The sequence below is a fragment of the Peromyscus maniculatus genome, chromosome 3 (genome assembly GCF_049852395.1).
Source record: "Peromyscus maniculatus bairdii isolate BWxNUB_F1_BW_parent chromosome 3, HU_Pman_BW_mat_3.1, whole genome shotgun sequence".
Taxonomy (NCBI): Eukaryota; Metazoa; Chordata; class Mammalia; order Rodentia; family Cricetidae; genus Peromyscus; species Peromyscus maniculatus.
The window spans coordinates 67,144,550-67,165,645 of NC_134854.1; the positions used below are offsets into that span (position 1 = coordinate 67,144,550).

Sequence of the window (21,096 nt, forward strand, 5' to 3'; positions counted from 1 at the left end):
TAAACCTCATATTTAACAGTACTCAAGAACAGCCTGGATGTCTGAAGTGACTGTCCACCACCCTACGGGTATCTTCTGTTCTGCTACCTTGAATTCTGTTTCATTGTGAGTCACTGGCAGAGCTTTAACAATGGGACATACTCCACAGCATAAGAAGTAATGTCATCTTTTACCTCAGCAGCTGTAGGATGCAGGGTGATTGCTACAGATATAAGACCCGATCTGGGACCATTTGGGGATGAACCAAAAGGTGAGGTAAAAAATAAAGTGCCTGGCTCAGTTTTGATGTCATTTCTTCTTGATTCTGAACCTAAAAGGGATGGAGAAGCAAAGAGTATTCATAGGTTTCAAAGTCGAAATATTTACAATAGTAATTTGGTAGACTAAATTAGTAAGGGTAATCTCTTACTTTTCCCAGAAATGCTGGGAAGAATTGGAATGATGGGGGAGGGCACCGGTTCTGGAGGCTCTTCTTTCACCAGTGACAGATCTGGGTACCTGTTCACCTCTACACCAACCACACTCTCAGGAGAAGATGAGGGAACAAAACTGTCAGGAGTATCCCGGTCACCATAGTGATCCTGTATCCTGAAAGAGGAGCACACACATTACAATGTGCAATTCCACTGGGGTTTCTCACCAGTCCCACAAGTATTACAGGAAGGATACTCTCAGCCACAGCAATAACATAACAGCAACTAGATCAGCTATTACTCTGCTAAGAAAACATAGTACATAAGTTAACCTGTAAAACTGTAAATGGTTATTCCTCTGACAAAGCTTTAGATTGAAGTTTAACACCTGCTAGAAGGAGATGTTCAGATTACAGCATAGCATGAGAAACTGACAACTTTGCCAGAAAAAAAAAGTCACTGAGACTAAGAGACAGGCTGAGGCTGTGCTGAACTATACAAGTCTGTATTCCAGTCACACCTCATGTGACTACAGATAGATCTATACTGCTGCTGTATAGAGTGGCAAGATGAGAGAAAACAGAGTCACTGTGGTGCTGTAGGCACTTAATTTTCTTAAATAATAAAGTACAATTAAAAGAAGAAGGGGGGTGGGGGAGCAGACTCCCTTGTCTCAATTAAGGTTCTGGTTTACCAGGGAGATGGTGACCACTCAAGCTAAGAGTTAGGAACATTGCCATGGATCTTCTATCTTCCATTTCTCCCCCTCATACTTTAAAAGATGTGAAAAAGGCTGCTAGGCACTCTTATAAAATCCAGGTATTAAACAGACACCTATGTTAGATCACCAAACACATACTCCCTAGTATGATTCTTTTCACAAGGCTGGAAAGAGCTTTACTCTACTGGTACAACTGGGAATTCTTAGCTGTGTGGTAAAAGAGAAAGGAGACCTAGATTCCAAATCCTAACAAGTGACATTTCCATGTGGCTACAGAAAACATCTATCCTGTTGGTGTTCTATCCAGTGACAAATTTTTTTTCAATAAAGTAAGACACTTAGACTAAATGGACATCTCAGAACACAGAGATTCATCAGATTTTCTACAGAGATCAAAGTCTAAAGAAGTTCACACAGACTCTTAAACTAGTTGGGTAGAAAATTATCTACTAAGGGAAGCTGATTCTCCCAGTAAGATTATAGGAGGCAAAAGAACTAATACCAAACTGGTGACGAGTTTCCTGAAGCACAGACACATTTTTTTCCATGATAGCACTCCAATATCTATCTATGATGGTTGATCTCTCATTTTAGATGTCTACAAGTATGAATAAACCCAACAAATCCTACAAACAGCTTAGAAAAGCAAATTCTGAATACTTTGCATGGAAGTTTTCCCATAACCTTAATGTCTATTTGATTATCATGGTGTATAATGCTTAAGTTATGGAGACTTTAAAAATGCATAAACTAATTGTACTTCAATAGTAATGATGCCTTGGACAGTTTATATTCAAGAGTACTTTATACTTCAGAAGCTTTTATATACTATTCCTAAACACATCATGCTAAGCAGATATTTTAGAAGAAGTAACTAATTTTTTTTTTTTTTTTTTTTTTGGTTTTTCGAGACAGGGTTTCTCTGTGTAGCTTTGGAGCCTGTCCTGGAGCTTGCTTTGTAACCAGGCTGGCCTGGAACTCACAGAGATCCACCTGCCTCTGCCTCCTGAGTGCTGGAATTAAGGGTGTGAGCCACCGCCACCTGGAGAAGCAACTAATTTTTAAAAGCTTCTAAGGCTGAGAAGTGTTTCAGTGTTAAAAGTATTGGCTGTTCTTCCAAAGGATCCATGTTTAATTCCCAGTGTGCACAACATGGCTAATAACCTGGAATTCCAATCCCAGGAATCCAGTGCCCTATTCTGGCCTCTGTGGACACCAGGTATGCATGTGGTATTCAAACATACATGCAAGCAACAGACAGATGTGCGCGCACACACACACACACACACACACACACACACACACACACCAGCTTCTACCTTAATTCCTCATGATTATTATGAGGTGGTGTTGGAAGTGAGGCAGGAACATCCACAGTCTTCGGGCCTTGAGCAATAGCTCGAGCCAGCAAGTCATCCTGAGGTCTGAAAGGCAGCTGAAATGGCTTCGGTCCAAAAGTTCTGGCAACTGCAAAAACAAACAAATAGAACCAAAGTATGTAGGGCAAAGTTGATACACAGATGGAACTGTACAGTTCTGTGGACATTTTGATATACACAGCTTTCAGTGGAAGACTCTTCAGAGGTGTGTAAGTTTTGGGTGCTATTATCATACCTTCATGGCTCACCAACACGCCAGCTTTTCCAGCAAGTTCTTCAGTTGTTGCAAAACCATTTGCCATCTTCTGGCAAGCCATAGGAGGTGGTGTAGGAGGAAGAGAGGCAGGGGGTGTTGGAGGATTACTTAAATTATTCTGCTGCAGGAGACCAAAAAATTTTAAATTATATGCTACTGAGCAAATATGCATTGACCTTGCTAAAACCTAATTCTGTGAATTTTTAGCACAAGGAAGCAAGACTATAAAGAAACATAATTCAGAGGCATTTCCACTTTCAAATGCACAAGAACACACACACACACACACACACACACACACACACACACACACACACACGTTATCAAAATGAGATGTTGTTATCCATTTGCCTACTTGGCCCAGCTTGAGCATTCAGCTTTGAAATGAAGAACCCAATTTTTGTTACACTTAATTTTATTTTATGTAACTTTTCTTAAATTTCATGATTACAACAACCAGTGAAAAGCAGCTTTAAAATTGAATAAATTTCAAAAAGTAGATAAATATTCTTTTACTCAAGTTTCATTAAAATATGTCCTATTTTTATAAAAATGAAGAGTTTGTCATCTTTAACCTATAATTGCAAATTAAATCTCAGATATGAGAACATGGACTGTCCCAAGATCTTTAAAAGAAGTAAAAAGAAAAAAAAAATAAAGGTACCAAATATACTAAGAAATGCAGTTATTTCTCTCAGCCTTACATTTGTCACCAATTTGTCATTTAAGTCTTGGTGTCCTCAAGGAATGCTGGCCAATGTAATACCACACATGACAGTGCAGTGCAGTGCAAGGGAGGTGCTCACACTGAGGAGTTCTAACTGATGAACAGGCCAAGGACAACAAAGGGAGCATGGAAACAGTGATCTTAGTAACAGAAGAAAAGCCACCAGGAAAACACACACTCTCACGTAGTTCTCAAAATAACTGTTTTAAGTCAGATACAAAGTAAAGTGATTTTTATGATGCAACCATAAAAATATTTTAAAAGTAGTATTAACTTTATTGACTTTATGCTATTTTGGTAACCTAAGAATTAGTGCATAATTTCAATTAGCACCTAAATTATTTGATGAAATATATTAAAACTTTTAAAATTCATTTTCCAAAGTAAAATCTAACCATACTTTTATTCCCACTATGTACCGTCAATTTGATTCATTTTAAGAGTTAACAAAGGTTACAAGGAAAAACATGTTTCCTTTACTATAGGAAGATATCATGGATATTATCCACTATTTGTATTATCTCTAGGAAATTTCAAGCAAACATATTACAAAAACACTTAACCAGATACACTTTTAATCTTGTAGCTGAACCTAACTTTCAGTGACACTTGGGAGACTTCATGTAAACTAGATGCAAAACTAAGCCACACTCCCCAGTGGTGGGAAGCTCTCCACTGCGAAGCAAGGCGGCACCCTGGCAAAGAAACATACCTTGTAGATCAACTGAGAATAGTAGTCTGAGACCCCTTCAAGGGCGGCACTGCCAAAAGTTCCTAGAAGTCGAGTCCCACTATTAAATTGGCCACTGCCATAAGGAAGAAAGTGCGCAAAGTTCACTCCAATGATCGGTTCCATTAGAGGGAGCAGAGAGAGCTGCTATTAAAAAACACATTTAAAAGTAATGTACATGATTAACAAACATGGAAGTGTTTTGGGGCTTCCTAAGACCTGAAGTCAAATAAGGATTGTGAAAAATAAGACTTAAAAATTTCAAGATTCAAAATGCTGGAAACTACAGAATCTCTGGGATATACGTCAGATTTTATTCCCATCTGTTAGAGATGCCAACATGTGCCTCACCAGAAAAACATGCTCCTTATCTTTGTTCAGTAAGAAGCAGGCCATGAACTGAGGCCAGGCACCATCAATAGGAATGGGGGTTGGGGGGCGGTATGTCCCCTTCCCACTTTTGTAATAACCACAAAGGTGTAAGAAGCAGAGCTTAAATGAGAGTCCATGGCTGCATTTCTTTGGGTCCAGAGTCACAAGAAATGGGGGACACAATGTTTCCTGGTGTTGAGGCTGCTGCTTCTGAACATAAGTAAATCTTGACCATCATCTACCAATCCATCTACTGGAATGTAAATCTCAAGTGCCAATAAGATATAGTGCTGAGTTTGCTAGCAAAAAAAGTTTATTTTTTCCTTGTCCAGATGTCCTTTCTCCCTATAGCTCTCTATTTTAATTAGGAACTAATTGTAACAAGGTGAAAGCTTCCGCTTCATAGAGCGGAAAAAGCACTTGCTCTCTCCCCTCTTGGAAGTGGCAAGGGCTGTTCTGACAGCTCACCTGTTTCAAGTGGGTGAAGGAGTCAGAGCGGGAATACACAGCCTGCTTTTCCTCTTCATCCTTCTTCCTTTTCTTTGAGCGAGGTGCTGCTTTCTCCCCCGTCCTCTGAGTGCGTTTGCTTCGCTGTTTCTTGGTTTCACTTCCTCCATCTGTTTTTGGCAACTGGCTGTTGCCACCTCCAAAACCACCTTGCATTTGAGCCCCCAAAGTTTGCTAATGTAATTGGAAAGGTTAAGAAGTAAGTAACTACCCACATGTTGGATTCTTAGTTCATGCTAGACCAGCTCCATCTTGTGACTCAGATTTATGACATGGCATTGCATGTTAAGAAGGGAAGCTACACAGTGAGGTTGTTTTCTGAAAGTAACTGTTGCCCCTTCCCTCTGTATTCAGGTATATTAAAATATGAAAAATAGCCAGCCTCAGCATTGTAGGAAAGTTTAGAACTCCTAGATAGAAGAATGAAGTATGACTCCTCACTGTCTCTGACTGGACAGCTTCTGTACAATGGCCTTGGCAATTTATTTTTGGTCCCCCATAGGAACTAGGAACTGTTGCAATCTGAGATCTGAAGCTAATTCACAGGTTCCAGGAACATTTAAAGCCCATGCATCTGAGAGAACAGCTACTAGAAAGCAATAAATAAGATGTCATACTGGCCCCTCAAACTAGTGTCAAATCCTACATTTGAATGAAAAACATAATGGCTACATACTTAGACAGTCAAAAGAAGAGAACACAAATAGCAAATTAATCTTTCCTTTGCTTTTTTTAAAAATAGATTTATTTTGCTTATGGATATGTATGGATGTTTCATCTGTATGTATGCACTGTGTACACACCATATATACCTGGTGCCTATGGAGGTCAGAAGAGAGCATTGATCATCTGAAACTGGAGTTACAAATGCTCCCAAGCCACCATGTGGGTGCAGAAACGAAACTCAGGTCCTCTGCAAGATCCACTAGGCCATCTCTGTGTCTAGTTTCCTTTCCTTTCCTTTTACCTTTATGGTTATGAAGAAGTGAGAGTAATACAGGCCTTGAAAAACGTTTTTAGCTAAGTCTATAGGTACCAATATCAAAACATAGAAATATTTTTCATGCTTTCTTATTTCTAAAATTAATATAAATGGTTTGCTACAGATAACTATAGTTGCAAAACTTAATACAATCAATTCTGCATATACATTTTGAATGTTTTGAAAATTATAGTTTAGTTATGTTTTAAGTAACATCACATGGGTGGCAAAATTAAAGATGAAGGGAAATAGAGCAATGATTTTAGCTTAGGAGCCATACAGTCTGTCTGAACTGCCGGCTCTGGTCTAGTACTGCAAAAGCAGCCATGTGTTTTTTATAAATGAGTTGGTCATGGTCCAATCAAACTTCTAACATTCATGGACAAATTTAAATTTCATTAAAATTTTCATTTATCACAAATGACTACTTTTTCTTAGGTTTCTCCCAACCATTGAAAAATACAAAACCTATTCTCAGCTCATACAAAGAAGGGAGGAAGTTGAAGCAAGCTTACATTGCCTATGCCTGGGTAGATCCCCTGATTCTCCAAGAGCAGTATCAGAGAAACTAAGCAGCCCCTGGGACTGATTAGAAACACAGACTCTCTGATCCAACCCTACACCAAATGAACCAGCAATCTCTGTCTTAACAGGGCCACCATGACTATGTGAGCAGACCTGCAGTATTTCCCCACCATTAGTAAATTGTATCACCAGGGGACTCTTGCTGAAGGATGCATTCTGACTTAAGACTATACTAGTACAAGAAATTTGGTATGTTATAAAACCACCCCAGGTAACATGCATGTTGCTGGTCCTTAAGGAGTCAACCTTCAAAGCAAAGGCCTATGAATTCTGTAATTGGCTTATGAGAGAATGACCAGGCAAGCATGTTAAGTATATGTAACTAAGCCAATTTAAATGCTTTACAGACATTATCTCTAATTTTCATAATTATCCTTAAAAAGCAGATATAACTGTATTTTAAAGTACAAGTATAGAAGATCACAAAAGATTTTTATTTTATTCTTTTGTTATTTTGATGTTTTGAGTAAAAATTTGACTTCATAGCTCAGGCTAGCCTCAAACTTGCAGCAATCTTCCTGTCTCAGCTTCTTGAGTGCTGAGATTACAGGTGGGTACTATCATGTACAGCTCATATGGTTTTGGTCTTTGTTTTCATCGAAAGGGTTTACACCTCATGCTCATTCTAATATATGGGTTTCTGCTTTTTATACTTGACATGTGCCTGCTTCCCCATGCCATTAAACATTCTTATATGGCACGAATTTTAGTATGAACATGCTGAGGTAGTGTCTATGTGAGTAATGCCATAGCAAATGTGATGGGAACACACAGGCATCCATACACATCTGTGATTGGTCAAGTTCAGGAAACTATCTACAAGGTTTCAGAACCAAGTTTCACAAAAGAAATTAGGAAAAGATAGGGGAAAAGAAAGGGGTCCAGCACATAGGGGAACAGAGAGCACAGTGGGCATGGGACCAAGGACCTGGGGATGAGGGCATTCAGTATTCCTAGAGGCAAAACACCTTGGAGACAGCAGCCAGGGATTGGGCCTGGGTAGCCTATTTGCTGGTATCAACTAGAAAAGCACAACCACAAGATGCATTGTATGCATGCATGAAACTCCAAGAATAAATTAAAAGAGACCAGAACTGCAAATTAGACAAAAGTAATAACTGCTGAGGCAACGCTCAATCTCTACTGAATGACAGAAGACAACAGAGAAAGAGTACAGCCAGCTAATACAGTCAGTACTTGTAAGACAAGCTTCATTATTCTTAATATTGCAAATCTGGACAAGAAAAAACACTATTGCACTTCAATTAAAATGTGAAAATTATAAAATCCAAACTGAGCAGCACCCCAGAGAAGCTGTGTGAATGCACTAAAACCATCACTACTTATGAAAGACAAGGAGCGAAGCAACAAGCAGACCTACTCCAAAGACAGAGGAAACTTTGTGAAACACCTTCATGAATTCACTGTGATGGGGTCACTCTGTAATCAAGTGTGTATTTAAAACTGCCTATCATACAAATGAAAAGCAAATCCAGTGTTAACACTTAAAATGGGTAGAATATCGATACATAGAAAACTACAAAGATGGAAATTGTATCCACTTCCAAAACCATTTTTATGACACCATAGGCTCCCTCCCAATAAGGGTGATCCCTGAGAGTACTCAAGGAAAGTAAGACAAGTACAGGAAGGAGCTGTCTTCTAAATTTTAAAGAGGCTAATGGAAATTATGCACTTATAAAGGTTCACACATACTTCCTTTGATATAGTTAGTCTAATTTGGTTGTAATAACCAGCTGAAAGGCACATATAATGCATACTTTACAATAATATGTTTGCTTTACGTAACAAGCAAATAAGTTACCAATCTATTTTGTAAATAAGTAAAAACAGGGTTCCATAGAATAAAAAAAATGAGTAAAAAAGCTGCAAAATAGTATTAAAATTAGTAACTTGTTGATGATAATCCGCAAACATAGCTTAAAAACAAAGGTGAGTTATAGACTGCACACCTGACACTTACCAACCCTTCTGCTGGGTTCTGCTTCTCGGCCAGTTTACTGTCCTTTGAAGGGCTGTCATCTGAGGAGAAAGTGCCCTCAGGTTTCGGGGTTAGAAGGGACGAGGCCTTTTTATTTTTTAACAAGTGTTTCAGCAGTTCGTTTCCTGTATCTCCTTTGGTAACAGGGGCTCCAGAAGAATGGGAAGGACACTGTCCCGAGGAGACAGGACCAGCCTTTGTGTCTTCAAGCTTACTACTATCCGTTCTCTCTTCCACATGGGCCTCCTCCTGATGAGGGCATGACTCTGTCTCAGCCTTTTCCAGCTTTATCTCTTCAGTTGTGCTGGGGGGTTCCATGGAAGGCTTGTCTGCCTCTGCATTAACATGTGTCTGTTGATGTGGAGTTCTTTTTATGAACTCACTACTGGGAAGTTTGTGGTCTGACTCTGTACAGGGCTGGCCTGTTGCCATACTGGGAGTGAGTGGGCCAAGTGGCTCCACCGCCTCTTGTTCTCTTTGCTGAGGAAGCTCACTGGGTGTACTCACTGTGGGAGTGGAGGTAGTTTCTGAGAGGCCTGGGGTGAGTGGAGCAGTTGAATCTGAGTGGGGGGTTGACGGTGCTTTGGTGGATTCTGCATCATCATCTTTTTTCTTTTTTCTTGTTCTTTTCTTTTTCCCTTTTTCTTCTGGGATAATGTCAGAATACAACTGAATAAGAGACTGGCTGGATCCTGAATAATTTTGGCCATGGGTTACAGCAGGGTCTTGGCCACATGGGAGATTGCTATTAGCTACTGGAGGCGTTCCTGATAAAACTGGTGGGAATGGAGGCCTCAATGGAGAATGTTGAAAGCTGGACCCAGAAAGACTTCCATGCCCTTGCTTAACAGAAGGAAAGTTTGGGCTCCCACCAGGAGCAGATGGTGAATCTGGAACAAAGGAGGGAGGTCCTACTTGCCTTCGCTCATTGGTTTGCATGAAAGTCTGGTTTGGGGGTGAACTAATAGAACCTTGTTGAACATTCTGCTGCTGTAAAACTGGTCCCATTTGCTGCTGATGCTGTGGAGACTGCTGCAGGGGTCTTGAGGGTTGCAAAAAGTCACAGGGTCTATCAGAACCATAGAATGGCATCTGAGACACAGGTGTCCTGTTGACTAGCTCAGCACCCACCAGACCATGCTGCTCCATTTCCACCCTCTGCTTCAGAGCTTTCTGCCTGTCTACTTCTTGCATCAGTTGGACTCGCTGCCTTTCCTGCTGCTCTCGTAAGCGTTCCTTCCGCTCCCGCTCTTGGAAACTTTCACTAAAAGGGTTGTTGTCCTCAAATTCCACTCGAGGTGGTGGTCCACTCTGTGGATTTGCACTTGACACTGCCCCTGGGGCTGGAGTACAAGTTTTTAGAGATAGTTGGGTAATTGGGGGCTGAATCCTAGGAGGGTTAAGGGGCAGGTGAGCAGGAGCACTGTTAGGTTGCCATCCAGGTAAACTGGGCATTCTGGCAGGGCTGGTATGGCCAGAGATGACTGCTGTGTGCTGCTGATGCTGAAGCTGCTGCGGCACCATGGGGAAGCTGGGTTGGCTCATGGTGGGTGGAGGGGCAGCTGGAACAAGAGGTGGCTGGGGCTGAACCCCTGGCATGAGGATAGGAGGGGCTAGGGCACACTGTTGCTGCTGCTGTTGCTGCTGCTGTTTGATCCGATAATCTTCAATCAATTCAGCATGCTCTTTCTGTTGTTTACGAATCTGAAACAATAAGAGTAATTATTACTCAAACATATACAAGGCAGGTACCATACTAAAACACTGGTTGATAATTTTAGTGGCCCATGATCTGAGTTAGATCCCCGGGACCGACATGGCAGAGGTAGACAGCCAACTCCTAAACCTCGTGAGCATATGTGTGCTGTAGTACATTTGAGCATGTGCACACACACAAAAAGAATGTTAAATTATTTTTTAACTTGTGAAAGTTCTTTGCATATTAAATATCCACAAAAAATCAAAATTAATTTTCTAAAATAAGCATTAAATTCATATGCCATTTAAACTACAACACACTTAACAGTAAGATAAAACAGAAAACAACAAAGTACAATGCCACAGAAGTTACATTAATGTACAAGGTTAGAATAACTGAGAGCAAACTAAAATTGTAACCACTTAATAAGATTTTAAAAAAAAAATTTTTTTTTTTTTTGGTTTTTTGAGACAAGGTTTCTCTGTGTAGCACTGGTTGTTCTAAAACTTGCTTTGTAGACTAGGCTAGCCTTGAACTCAAGTGCTGGCATTAAAGGTGTGCACCACCACATCCGGTTAAGATTCCATTTCTTTAATATATATATATATATATATATATATATATATATATATATATATATATATAATTTTGGTTTTTTCAAGACAGGGTTTCTTTGTATAGTTTTGGAGCCTGTCCTGGATCTCACTCTGTAGACCAAGCTGGCCTTAAACTCACAGAAATCTGTCTGACTCTGCCTCCCAATTGCTGGGATTAAAGGTGTGCGCCACCACCACCTGGCTAGGATTCCATTTCTTAAATACATAAAATAACTTTAAAAGAATTATTAGCACATATACCATCCCTCTCTTAGATTAAAAAACTGATAAAACTCTAAATTTGATTGGTGACACATTCAAATTCTAATTTCTGAAACCTGTCTAAGCTCTGAAGTGATTATTTTAAAATTTCTAATTAGATTTTGTTTCTTTCTTTCTATCTTTTTTTTTTTTTGAGGCAGGGTCTCTATGTATTCCTGACTGTCCTGGAACTCGCTATGTAGACCAGGCTGGCCTCAAACTCCATGTGCTTCTGCCTCTTGAGTGCTGGGATTAAAGGTGTGCGCCATAACACTTGGCTTTTTTTATTTTTTAATTCTTAATAAATAATTTAAAAACTCAGTTAATTTTTTTTAAAAAATTGTGTTATACACTACAGGAAAAGGACAGTCAAGATGTAATACATTTTCTTAGGTGCCCACCCTCTCATTAGAAAACGGGGAAGAAAGTTACAAATGGATGGATATGCACACTTTAATAAGCACTTACCATCTATATTTTTAACATATTTAACCCAGTACTTTTAATAGTAATCCAATTTACTTTCTTGGATTTCCCAGGTAAGCTAGTATATATCTTGTGAAGTAAAAATGTTTGGTCTCCTCTCCAGCAGTGCATATAGCTTGTATCTTTTTATTTGTTCTTTTAAAGTTCTGTTGAAATCTACTGTATGCACGTATGGGTGCCCACATACCACAGCGTGGGTGTGGAGGTGAGGGAACAACTTGCAGGAGTTGATTCCTTCCTTCCACCAAGTGAGTTCTGGGGATTGAACTCAAGCCATAGGCTTGGCAGCACACACCTTTACCCACGAAGCCCCCTTGCCAGCCCATTCCTACCTCTTTTTGGTCTTTTTTTTTTGGGTTGTTGGTTGGTTGTTTTTTTGAGACAGGGTTTCTCTGTGTAACAGCCCTAGCTGTCCTGGAACTAGCTCTGTAGAACTTGAACTCATCTCTGCCATTTTTTTTACCATTTCTAAAAACATCACTATTGGTGGGGATTATTACTTAGGGGTAGAGTGCTTATCTGGGATAATGGTTAGGTTGGCCACTTGACAATCTAGCATCACCTGGGAGATGGGCATCTGGGTATACCTGTGGGGGATTATCTTTTCTATGTTAAAAGATATAGGAAGATCCATCTTAATTTTGAATAGGACCATCCCCAGGATAGGGGATCCAAAACTGCATAAAATACAGAGAGTGAACTGAACTGCTTCTTGCCTACAACTGTAATGTGACCAGCTCTCTAAAGCTTCTGCTGTTGTAACTTTTCCACCATGACTGACTGTGTAACTTGGAATTCTGAGGCAAAATAAATCTTTTCTTTCTTAAGTTACTCTTATTTCAGTAGCAAGAAAAGAAACTAAGACACCCAGTAAGTGCAAAGACTTAGGTTCACTCTCCAATGTACACAAACAAAATCTATAAACTACTTTCTTACTGAGATTACAGTGTGCTATAGGCAACCATGTGGTTAAGGATGTGCCTGACTAATTTTTCAAATAAAGTATATTAGCTCATAAATAGGATTTCATCAATTGATTTGCAAAAAACTAGGCTTTCATCCAAATTATGTTGCTTCTACTAAGGAGGAAACTTTTGATAAAAATTTCATCATACGCAGAAAAGCAACTAAAAATACATTATGTAATTATATGATTAAAGAGTATTTACCATCAATGAACATAGGTCCAGAGAATGAATCTAAAGATAAAAAAAGCTCTCATTCTGTAATGGCCCCAGTTTGTTAATCAATGAAAAGAGTATAATCACCATGTTGTAGGTATATTGTGTTGGCATCTGTGACTTGGAGGAAGACAGTTGAGTTCAAAGCCCTAATCTAACAGTTAAATAATGAGCAAGCATACCACCAGTCTCTTTAAGTGTCAAGTGGTGATAATAGCAATATCTTTAATTTGTAGACAACATCAAATAAGATAAGACAGGTGTTTCCAGGAGTGTTCATTGCACAGGGAATATTTCTATTTCTATAAACCAATATTCTCTGAACTTCTTATATGCCACTAGTATTAATATCTTGAGTTTTTTTTTTTTAATTTGTAACTTAAAACAATGGCAAAGTTTAAGTTCTGGTGTATAATTCTATGCATTATTAGCACACAGAGAAATTATAGTCATCATAATCAAGAAAGTGTTCTAGTATAGAAAACTCCCCCATGTCTCCTCTTTAGAATCAAACTCTCTGCCTGTCTTCCCCATAGTTACTGCTAATATACTGTTCATCTGTGTAACTCTTGTTATTTCATGTTACATAAATTATTGGGAACGGCTTCTTTTTGCTCAATGTAATACTCTTGAAATACAAGTTGTATGCATGTATCCGCAATTTCATTCATTTTATTACTATGTATTATTTCAATCAAAAGGGTGCACTAAACTTTATTATTATACTAAACCTTTGTGGTAGGAGGTGGTATCTGCTGTGGAATAACCCTTCTGTACACTGTGTGAATATATCTCGCTATGATTGATTTAATAAACAAGCTGACTGACCAAGAGCTGAACAGTTAGGCAGGAAAGCCAAACTGAGAATGATGGGATGAGGAAGGGAAGAGTCAGAGGAGATGCCAGCCAGCTAGCTGTCGAGGAAGCAAGACATGTAGAAAATGACATAACAAGCCAAGAGCTACGTGGCCAAGAATAGATAAAAAAAAAAATCAGTTAATTTAAGTGTAAGAGTTAGCTAGTAACAATCCTGAGCTATTGATCGAGCATTTAGAAATAATATTAAGTCTCCATGTCAGTTATTTGGGAGCTGGTGGATGGGACAGAAACTTCTGCCAACAGGCATCTTTTGTCCTTTTCTCTCCTTGAGATGGAATTTCATTGTGTTACATATGCTGGTACTTAATTCATGAACTCAAGTAATTCTTCCACCTCAGCCTTCTCTAGTAGCTAGGACAAGAGGTATGTGCCACAGTACCCAGCCTATAAATATTTATAGATAAACATTTGTAAAAAACCTAAGGTACTAAAACTCATTAAGGCAAATAACTGAGTGAACTCTGAACTCATCTTGAACACTTCATTTTAAACTTTTAAAATTCAAAGTGATTTTAAAATTTTACAACTTTTTGACCTTAAATAATTCTTAGAAATACCTAGTATGATGAAAGAAAACAGCAAAATGTTTTTTTGGAAATAAATCCCTTTTCAAGATATTCTAGTTTTTTCGTTCCCTGTCTTATGTTACTACTGTTTTGTTAGTTTTTTTTTTTTTTTTTTCCCCCAAGACAAGGTTTCTCTGTGTAGCCCTGGCTGTTCTGGAACTCACTCTGTAGACCAGACTGGCCTTGAACTCAGAGATCCATCTGCCTCTGCTTCCCAAGTGCTAGGATTAAAGGAATGCACCACCACTACCTGGCTGTGTTACTGTTTTGAAGGCACTTGAGAGTGAACTTAGTATCGCACACATGCTAGGCAAGCACTGTACCACCTAACGATAGCTCTATCCTTCACTTCAGGGACCAAAATAAGAAATAAGCATAAAAATATATTATGAAACTCGGACAGTGGTAGCACACAGTTCACTGTTTGTGAGCCTCGTTTTCAAAAAAGCCTTAATTTGTCAAATGATGTGAGAGCATGTGTATGGCAACATGATTTGATTTTCTTTTTTATTAAAAAAAAAATAAGAGTCTTACTATGTACCTGTAGCTGGTCTGAAACTCACTATTTAGACAGGGTTGACCTGAAAGTCATAGAAATCTACCTGCCTGTGCCTCCCAGGTGCTGGGATTAGAGGTGTGTGCCACCACACCTGGTGTAGTGATTTCTTAGTACAAAAGAAATAGCTACTATTTCCAATTATTCCAGGGTCACTGAAAGCATATAAAAATAGTTCTTTTTTTTTTTTTTTAAAGATGTATTTATTATGTATACAGTGTTCTGCCTGCATGCCAGAAGAGGGTGGCAGATCTCATTACAGATGGTTGGGAGCCACCATGTGGTTGCTGGGAACTGAACTCAGGACCTCTGGAAGAACAGCCAGTGCTCTTAACCACTGAGAGTTGTAAAGTCAGTCTCTTCAGTGGCAACCAGTAAGCTAGTTAAATGGCAGCAAGCATTGCTTGGACAGGACTAGGCAGCTACTTCCTTGGTAAAAAGGTCCAAGAGTAGTGTAATTTGCATGCCATTTAACAGCATAAACTAAAACCCTGAGCCAATGAATGAATGCCACACCCAAACAGCTCTTACTGTGGACGACTTCCATTTATAAACCTGTCTTACCTGCTCGAGCTGTTTTTGAACCATACTCTGCTGCTCTGTAACATGTTTGAGCTGCTCTGCATCCTCCTCTGGGAACTCTCGACCTGCCTTCTTGGCTGTGCGCTGTTTGGCTGAAAGAGCTTTCTTTGATTTTCTGTGTGCACCAATTTGTTCTTCAAGATACTTCTGTTGCATCTGAAGAAGCTGCTGAGTCTCCTGCAGCCATTCTTCATACTGCTTACGTTGAGAATCATCTGAGGAAAAAATCAAAATTACAAGTGTGTTAATTTTCTAAAGGGTCCAAGATTATTAAAAGTTAAACAAGTTCATTTGTAAGAAGATATAATTTCTTCATGAATATTTAAAGGAAAAATTGAAAACAAAACTCTAAATATTAGAGTCCTATATAACTATAAAGTATCAGCTTTTAGAAAAAGCATTTACTCAAGAAAGCTAGAGAATGCTTAATTGAAACACTAGTTAACTAATAATTGTAAGTTCTGAAACTCCAATGCTCCAAAAGATTCAAATTATCTAATCCATAAACCAAACTGTATATTAAGTTATATGTGCATTTTATTGATTCAATTTTACAGATCGAAGAGGCAAGGAAGATATAGCCCACTAACTTCCAGAACATGGATTAGGTAGTCATTTCCCATGCTGAATTCTCTGAGTTTGTAATATCTTCCCTACATCTTATTAGTGTCTGGGGGAATACACACACACACACACACACACACACACACACACACACACACACACGTGTATATATATGTGTATATGTATACACACACACACACACACACATATTAAGCAGGGAGGTGAAACCCAGAATACTTTAGAAAGAAGCAATTTGAAGTTAACATTTTATAAAGGAAATATATAAGCTGAAAACACTGATTAACTCATTAATTTTGTAATTTCTATGTCTACCAGGGGAGGTGATAGCTAACCAAGCAAACTCTTCCTCGACTATAAAGACCTGTAATGCCTCTCCCCATTACATCTTTGTTTCATACTAGTATTCCCTCCTTGTTCTTTTAGAGTACTTTATCCCATTGATGCCAAGTCTCCAAAAAAGGTTAGCTCATGTAGTGAAAAATTCTGAGTATTCCTTTTTGACTGACTATAAGACAAAGAAAATCACAATCCTAGAGGACATTAGCTGAAAATAACATCAATGATAACAGAATATTGTCATACATTAAGATCCAACCAAATCCAATGGGCACAATACAGCCAGAAAAAGCCAGTTGGTTATAGTAGTTTACTTGTTTTTAATACAAATATGTATTCAAATTATGATCATAATTAATGCGGGGGAATTTCAAAAGGTCAGACTTTGGGTTTGTTCCTAAACCCAAAAGTTCTAGTATATGTATGAATGTGCAATCTAGTGCACTAAATTTGAAGGGTATTTGTCAAGAACAGGCTTTTTCACAAGGTTTCAGAAGTTCTGCTTCTGGTAGAATGAGACCTACCGCAAGGAAAGCCTTTCTGGTTTCTGGAACCAGGAGAGCAGAGGTGAGCAAAATGAAAGATAATGGTGAAAAAAGTTAGCTAAACAGTCTGAAGATTTCAGAAAGGTTCAGTTTGAGGGAACGTTAAATGCTATCCTGAACCACCTTGGGACCCCTAAGGACAGCTAGAAGGGTTCAGTGGCATCTTGCACACTTGACCTTCACACCATGCTACAACCCAGCTTCCTTTAAACATATCCCTTTGTTTTCCCCAATTAGTGTCCTTGTCATAAACAGACTGTCAGGAGAGCAAACGTGGTTTAATGCTATAGATTGGAAAGTGCCAAGTCTATTTTAAAAAGAGCAACAATGTTGAAGAAAATAGGGAAGATGATTTCCCTGCATTAAAGTATTTATTTCTAGCTAATTCTTCATGCACAGCAGAAAAAAAAAAAAAAGCAATGAAAATACATGCCTGGATGTAAAGATGCCTAGAGGGCAGTGAACGCTGATAAAAGAGAAAGGCACTCAGGCTCATGGTAACACTCCTACACTAACTCCAAGATTTCAAAACAACACAAATATAGTCAAACAAGCAAGCCCCAGAAAAGAGGTAACTTATTAGATTTATACTTACTGACAAAGCCTGGACCAAAATTTGGAGGATTAGGCCTAGAAATCTGATGTGTTATACTGCCATCCTAAAATAAGTAAAATTTACAAATATGTTTAATTCCATACTTCAGTTTAAGAGAGGAAAAAAACTTCAAAATGCAGGGAAAAAAATGAAAAAAAAAAAAGAAAAATTTTAATTTTCTAAAACACCTTTAAAGCTTTTCTTTTCATATAAAAGCTAGAATAAATTAGTTGGGCAACAGTTTAGTATCTGAACAATTATTTCTATCTCTGAACTATATTTTCCATATTTAGTTGAAAAGCAAGTAATTAATTATTCATCTAAAATATAATATGAGGGTAAATCAAATATTGTCACAGCTAAGCTAAAAATTCACATGAAATTTGATGTTTTGATGATGCCTACCTGTTTTTTTGTCAATAAATTCATAAACATATGTTCTAGATTCACTAAACAGTACTGTATAGAAAAGGCTAATTATAGCAAGAATGAATGTAGTACACTCATTAATGCACTCATTTTAATGTTAGTCTTTTGTTTGAACTAATGTCTTGCTTCATTCACAGTGACTGAATAGCTGATAAAGTCACAATTTTCTGGCAAGGACCTGATAAATAGAACCTTGATAAAAACATTTACCCAGTTGATACAAGTTCTGTTAGACATGAGCTGTGTTTAACAGCCAGAATATAGTATGTTCAGTCTTACAGTACTGCAGGATAGCCGATGCAACATTTGAAACAGCAGTAAAAAAAAGGCTCAAGAACTTGCTGAAAGTGTACAGTGAATTCATAGTAAAACTGAGAATTTTAAAAACTCAACTATGCTTATGCCTTCCCAGTATATCAAAGGGTGTTTCTCTCTTAATAAGGAAAACACAAAAATTATCTGCATAATACATATAAATTATAACTGGCAGAGTATATGATAATTCCAAGAGTACACAGAGCAAGGTCCCCCTGTACCAAGCAGATACATGTTTTAAAAATCAACACAGAAAACAACACACATAAAATTATTGTTCTCAAACTTGATACCATGAACATAGCATCAAAGTTTATACTTAGAGTTGATTATAAATGCTCAATATTCAAAAATCAAAGTCATCTCAAGAAATAATTATACCTAATAGAATGATTACTGACATTATTTTTCCCTGTTTCCAGCAGTTTTACATTTTAAATGTGATGGATTAGTTCCAATGAACAGGATATGAAATGTCTTTCAGGAGTAATAAATGAATATAAAGCCAGAAGCCCAAAGAACTTAATCTACTTCCAGGGGACTTTCTATCATTAATGTGTACAAGTCCTTTGCAGAAATTCCAGTGTTTATAATCTGTCTTTTGTTTACACAGCAATGACACATCTTTAATTCACTGTGTTGCCAGAAGATCGGCTCCTATTTCTTTCTAGGAGGGGCCTCACTATGATTTGGGTTTGGTAAGACTTAGGTCCACGTGTCCTCCATAAATGAGATTCAAGAAGCATTACCTGAGTTACAGCATGAGGCACCAGGTTCTGGCCTTCACTGTTTTGCGTTCCAGCCACTGATGGGCCTATGAAAGGGAATCTGTAAAGGAAGCGCATAGTACCATATGATGAACTTAGAACCAGTTACATAGGTGCCTAATAATCTGCGACTTACTACAACCATTTCAGGGCGTTCAACAGGGCTCTTCCCTGAACTTCATCAGGTGTGCACCCAGAACACTCCTATCACTATGGATAAGGCTCAGAATGATTAGGTATCTTCATGAGGACTTCATGAGCTGCATACGAAGCCAGTAAGCTATTCCATCCAGAGCTTGGGCTCTTACAAGATTCATTAAAATATTTTTTAGGATACAATTATGGTGAAAATCTAGCTTCAATGCACAAACTAAGGAAACTTTACTCAATTGCAATCTTTATTAAAAATGAACAAGTTGGCCGGGCGGTGGTGGCGCACGCCTTTAATCCCAGCACTCGGGAGGCAGAGCCAGGCGGATCTCTGTGAGTTTGAGGCCAGCCTGGGCTACCAAGTGAGTTCTAGGAAAATGTGCAAAGCTACACAGAGAAACCCTGTCTTGAAAAACAAAAAAAAAAAAAACAAACAAACAAAAAAAAAAAACCACAAAAGACAACAACCAAAAATGAACAAGTTGACTGAACATGGTGGTTCACGAGGAGACTGAGGAAGGAGGAATGCCACAAATTCAAGGCCAGCTTGAGCTACTTAAGAGTTCCAAGTCAGCTTGAGTTACAGAACAAGACACTAGGGCTTTGGGGGGCAGGGGGTTGAGGGGCGGTGCTGGTTAGCTCTTTTATATTCTAAAAACAAAAGAGGTTATCTCAAAAAATTTCACTCATTCACATATGTATTTGTATCTAATGGTCAAACCAAGTTTAAAAAATAAAACTGGTGACTAACCTCTATTTAAATCCATCTGGTGAAACATTATTTTAATTAAACCAATAACTGACACAGGACCATTATGGCTTATTTGAAAACATGCCTGTCCAGTTGAGTCAGTGAATGCTTTACATATTAAGATATACATACAACACAATTTCAAAATATATTCCAAATACTGTAAAGAAGCATTTATATCATATTAGACTTTAGGGAATATATTTGTGATTTCTTACTCAGAAGTCTGATTCATTTATCTCCCTTCTCCCTACTATGGCCCTGGTCACTCGCTATCTGCCATCATCAACACACAACCACACTACTCTCAGAAGGGACTATCTTTGTTCTGCAAAGCACTCAGAATAGTTACCAGTACACTTACCATGTGGCTGACAAAGTATTGCATGTCTAACAGACACAGATACAATTACGTTGAACACAGGAGATGCTGAGATTTCTGATTCTGAAGACCATGTTTTAAATTAAAAGCTAAACAAAATCTAGCATTTCCTTGACTCTATCAAGTTGAAGTATCATTTATTAGCCGTACTCACCAGTAGGAAACCTATCATTTTTCCTATCAAGTGTTGCACATACCTAATAGATCAATGCCAATCATTACCCTGAAATTGTAGTAGTTATAAGCTTACTGCTAAGTTTGTTAATATACTATAATACATGTATATCATAAATATAATTATATATTAGTAACTGTTTCAAATATAGTTCACTTCTTTTTCAATTTTGTATTTTTATTATATATCTGAAAAGATGTCAAAGGTTTTAAAGTTAAAAAGGCTTATGCCATAAAAAGTTATCCTGAGAGAAACAGTGCTAATAAATCCTGCTCAGTAATGAAAATCTTTACAAACTACTATCTCTACTTTGACCTTAAAAAATCCATCGTAATCATACCCAGAGAATCAGCACAGTTCTCTAAAGCATATGCCTTTATCTTCAACCTATTCAGACAATCAATTCCACAATCATTTACACTCTCTTTTATAATTCTTCAACAAGATCATTATAATAAATTAAGGATCTATTTACTGTTCTGACAGAAGTCAGAAACAACAATACAACCAAAAAATCATTGAAGGTGCTAGTCAGAAATACAAGCATGCAGCACCATCCCTAGACATTCCCATCCAGTAGGTCTGT

General features: G+C 38.1%; 1 protein-coding gene across 10 annotated transcripts in view; it reads right to left on the reverse strand.

Annotated features, from left to right (window-relative positions):
- The window catches only part of Kmt2c (lysine methyltransferase 2C), a 237,116-nt gene that overhangs the window by 18,796 nt on the left and 197,224 nt on the right, over positions 1 to 21,096 (reverse strand). For 5 of the 10 annotated variants that reach the window (XM_076565985.1, XM_042273251.2, XM_076565989.1 and 2 more), the window contains 10 exons: positions 19,035 to 19,113; positions 17,542 to 17,605; positions 15,463 to 15,695; positions 8,657 to 10,378; positions 5,067 to 5,279; positions 4,209 to 4,373; positions 2,749 to 2,890; positions 2,454 to 2,601; positions 410 to 588; positions 174 to 310 (listed from right to left, as the gene is read on the reverse strand). In XM_076565985.1, the coding sequence (XP_076422100.1) occupies positions 174 to 310; positions 410 to 588; positions 2,454 to 2,601; positions 2,749 to 2,890; positions 4,209 to 4,373; positions 5,067 to 5,279; positions 8,657 to 10,378; positions 15,463 to 15,695; positions 17,542 to 17,605; positions 19,035 to 19,113 (3,082 nt within the window). The remainder of the gene's footprint in view (positions 1 to 173; positions 311 to 409; positions 589 to 2,453; positions 2,602 to 2,748; positions 2,891 to 4,208; positions 4,374 to 5,066; positions 5,280 to 8,656; positions 10,379 to 15,462; positions 15,696 to 17,541; positions 17,606 to 19,034; positions 19,114 to 21,096) is intronic. The other 5 variants (XM_076565992.1, XM_076565990.1, XM_076565986.1 and 2 more) reach the window with 4 other exon arrangements.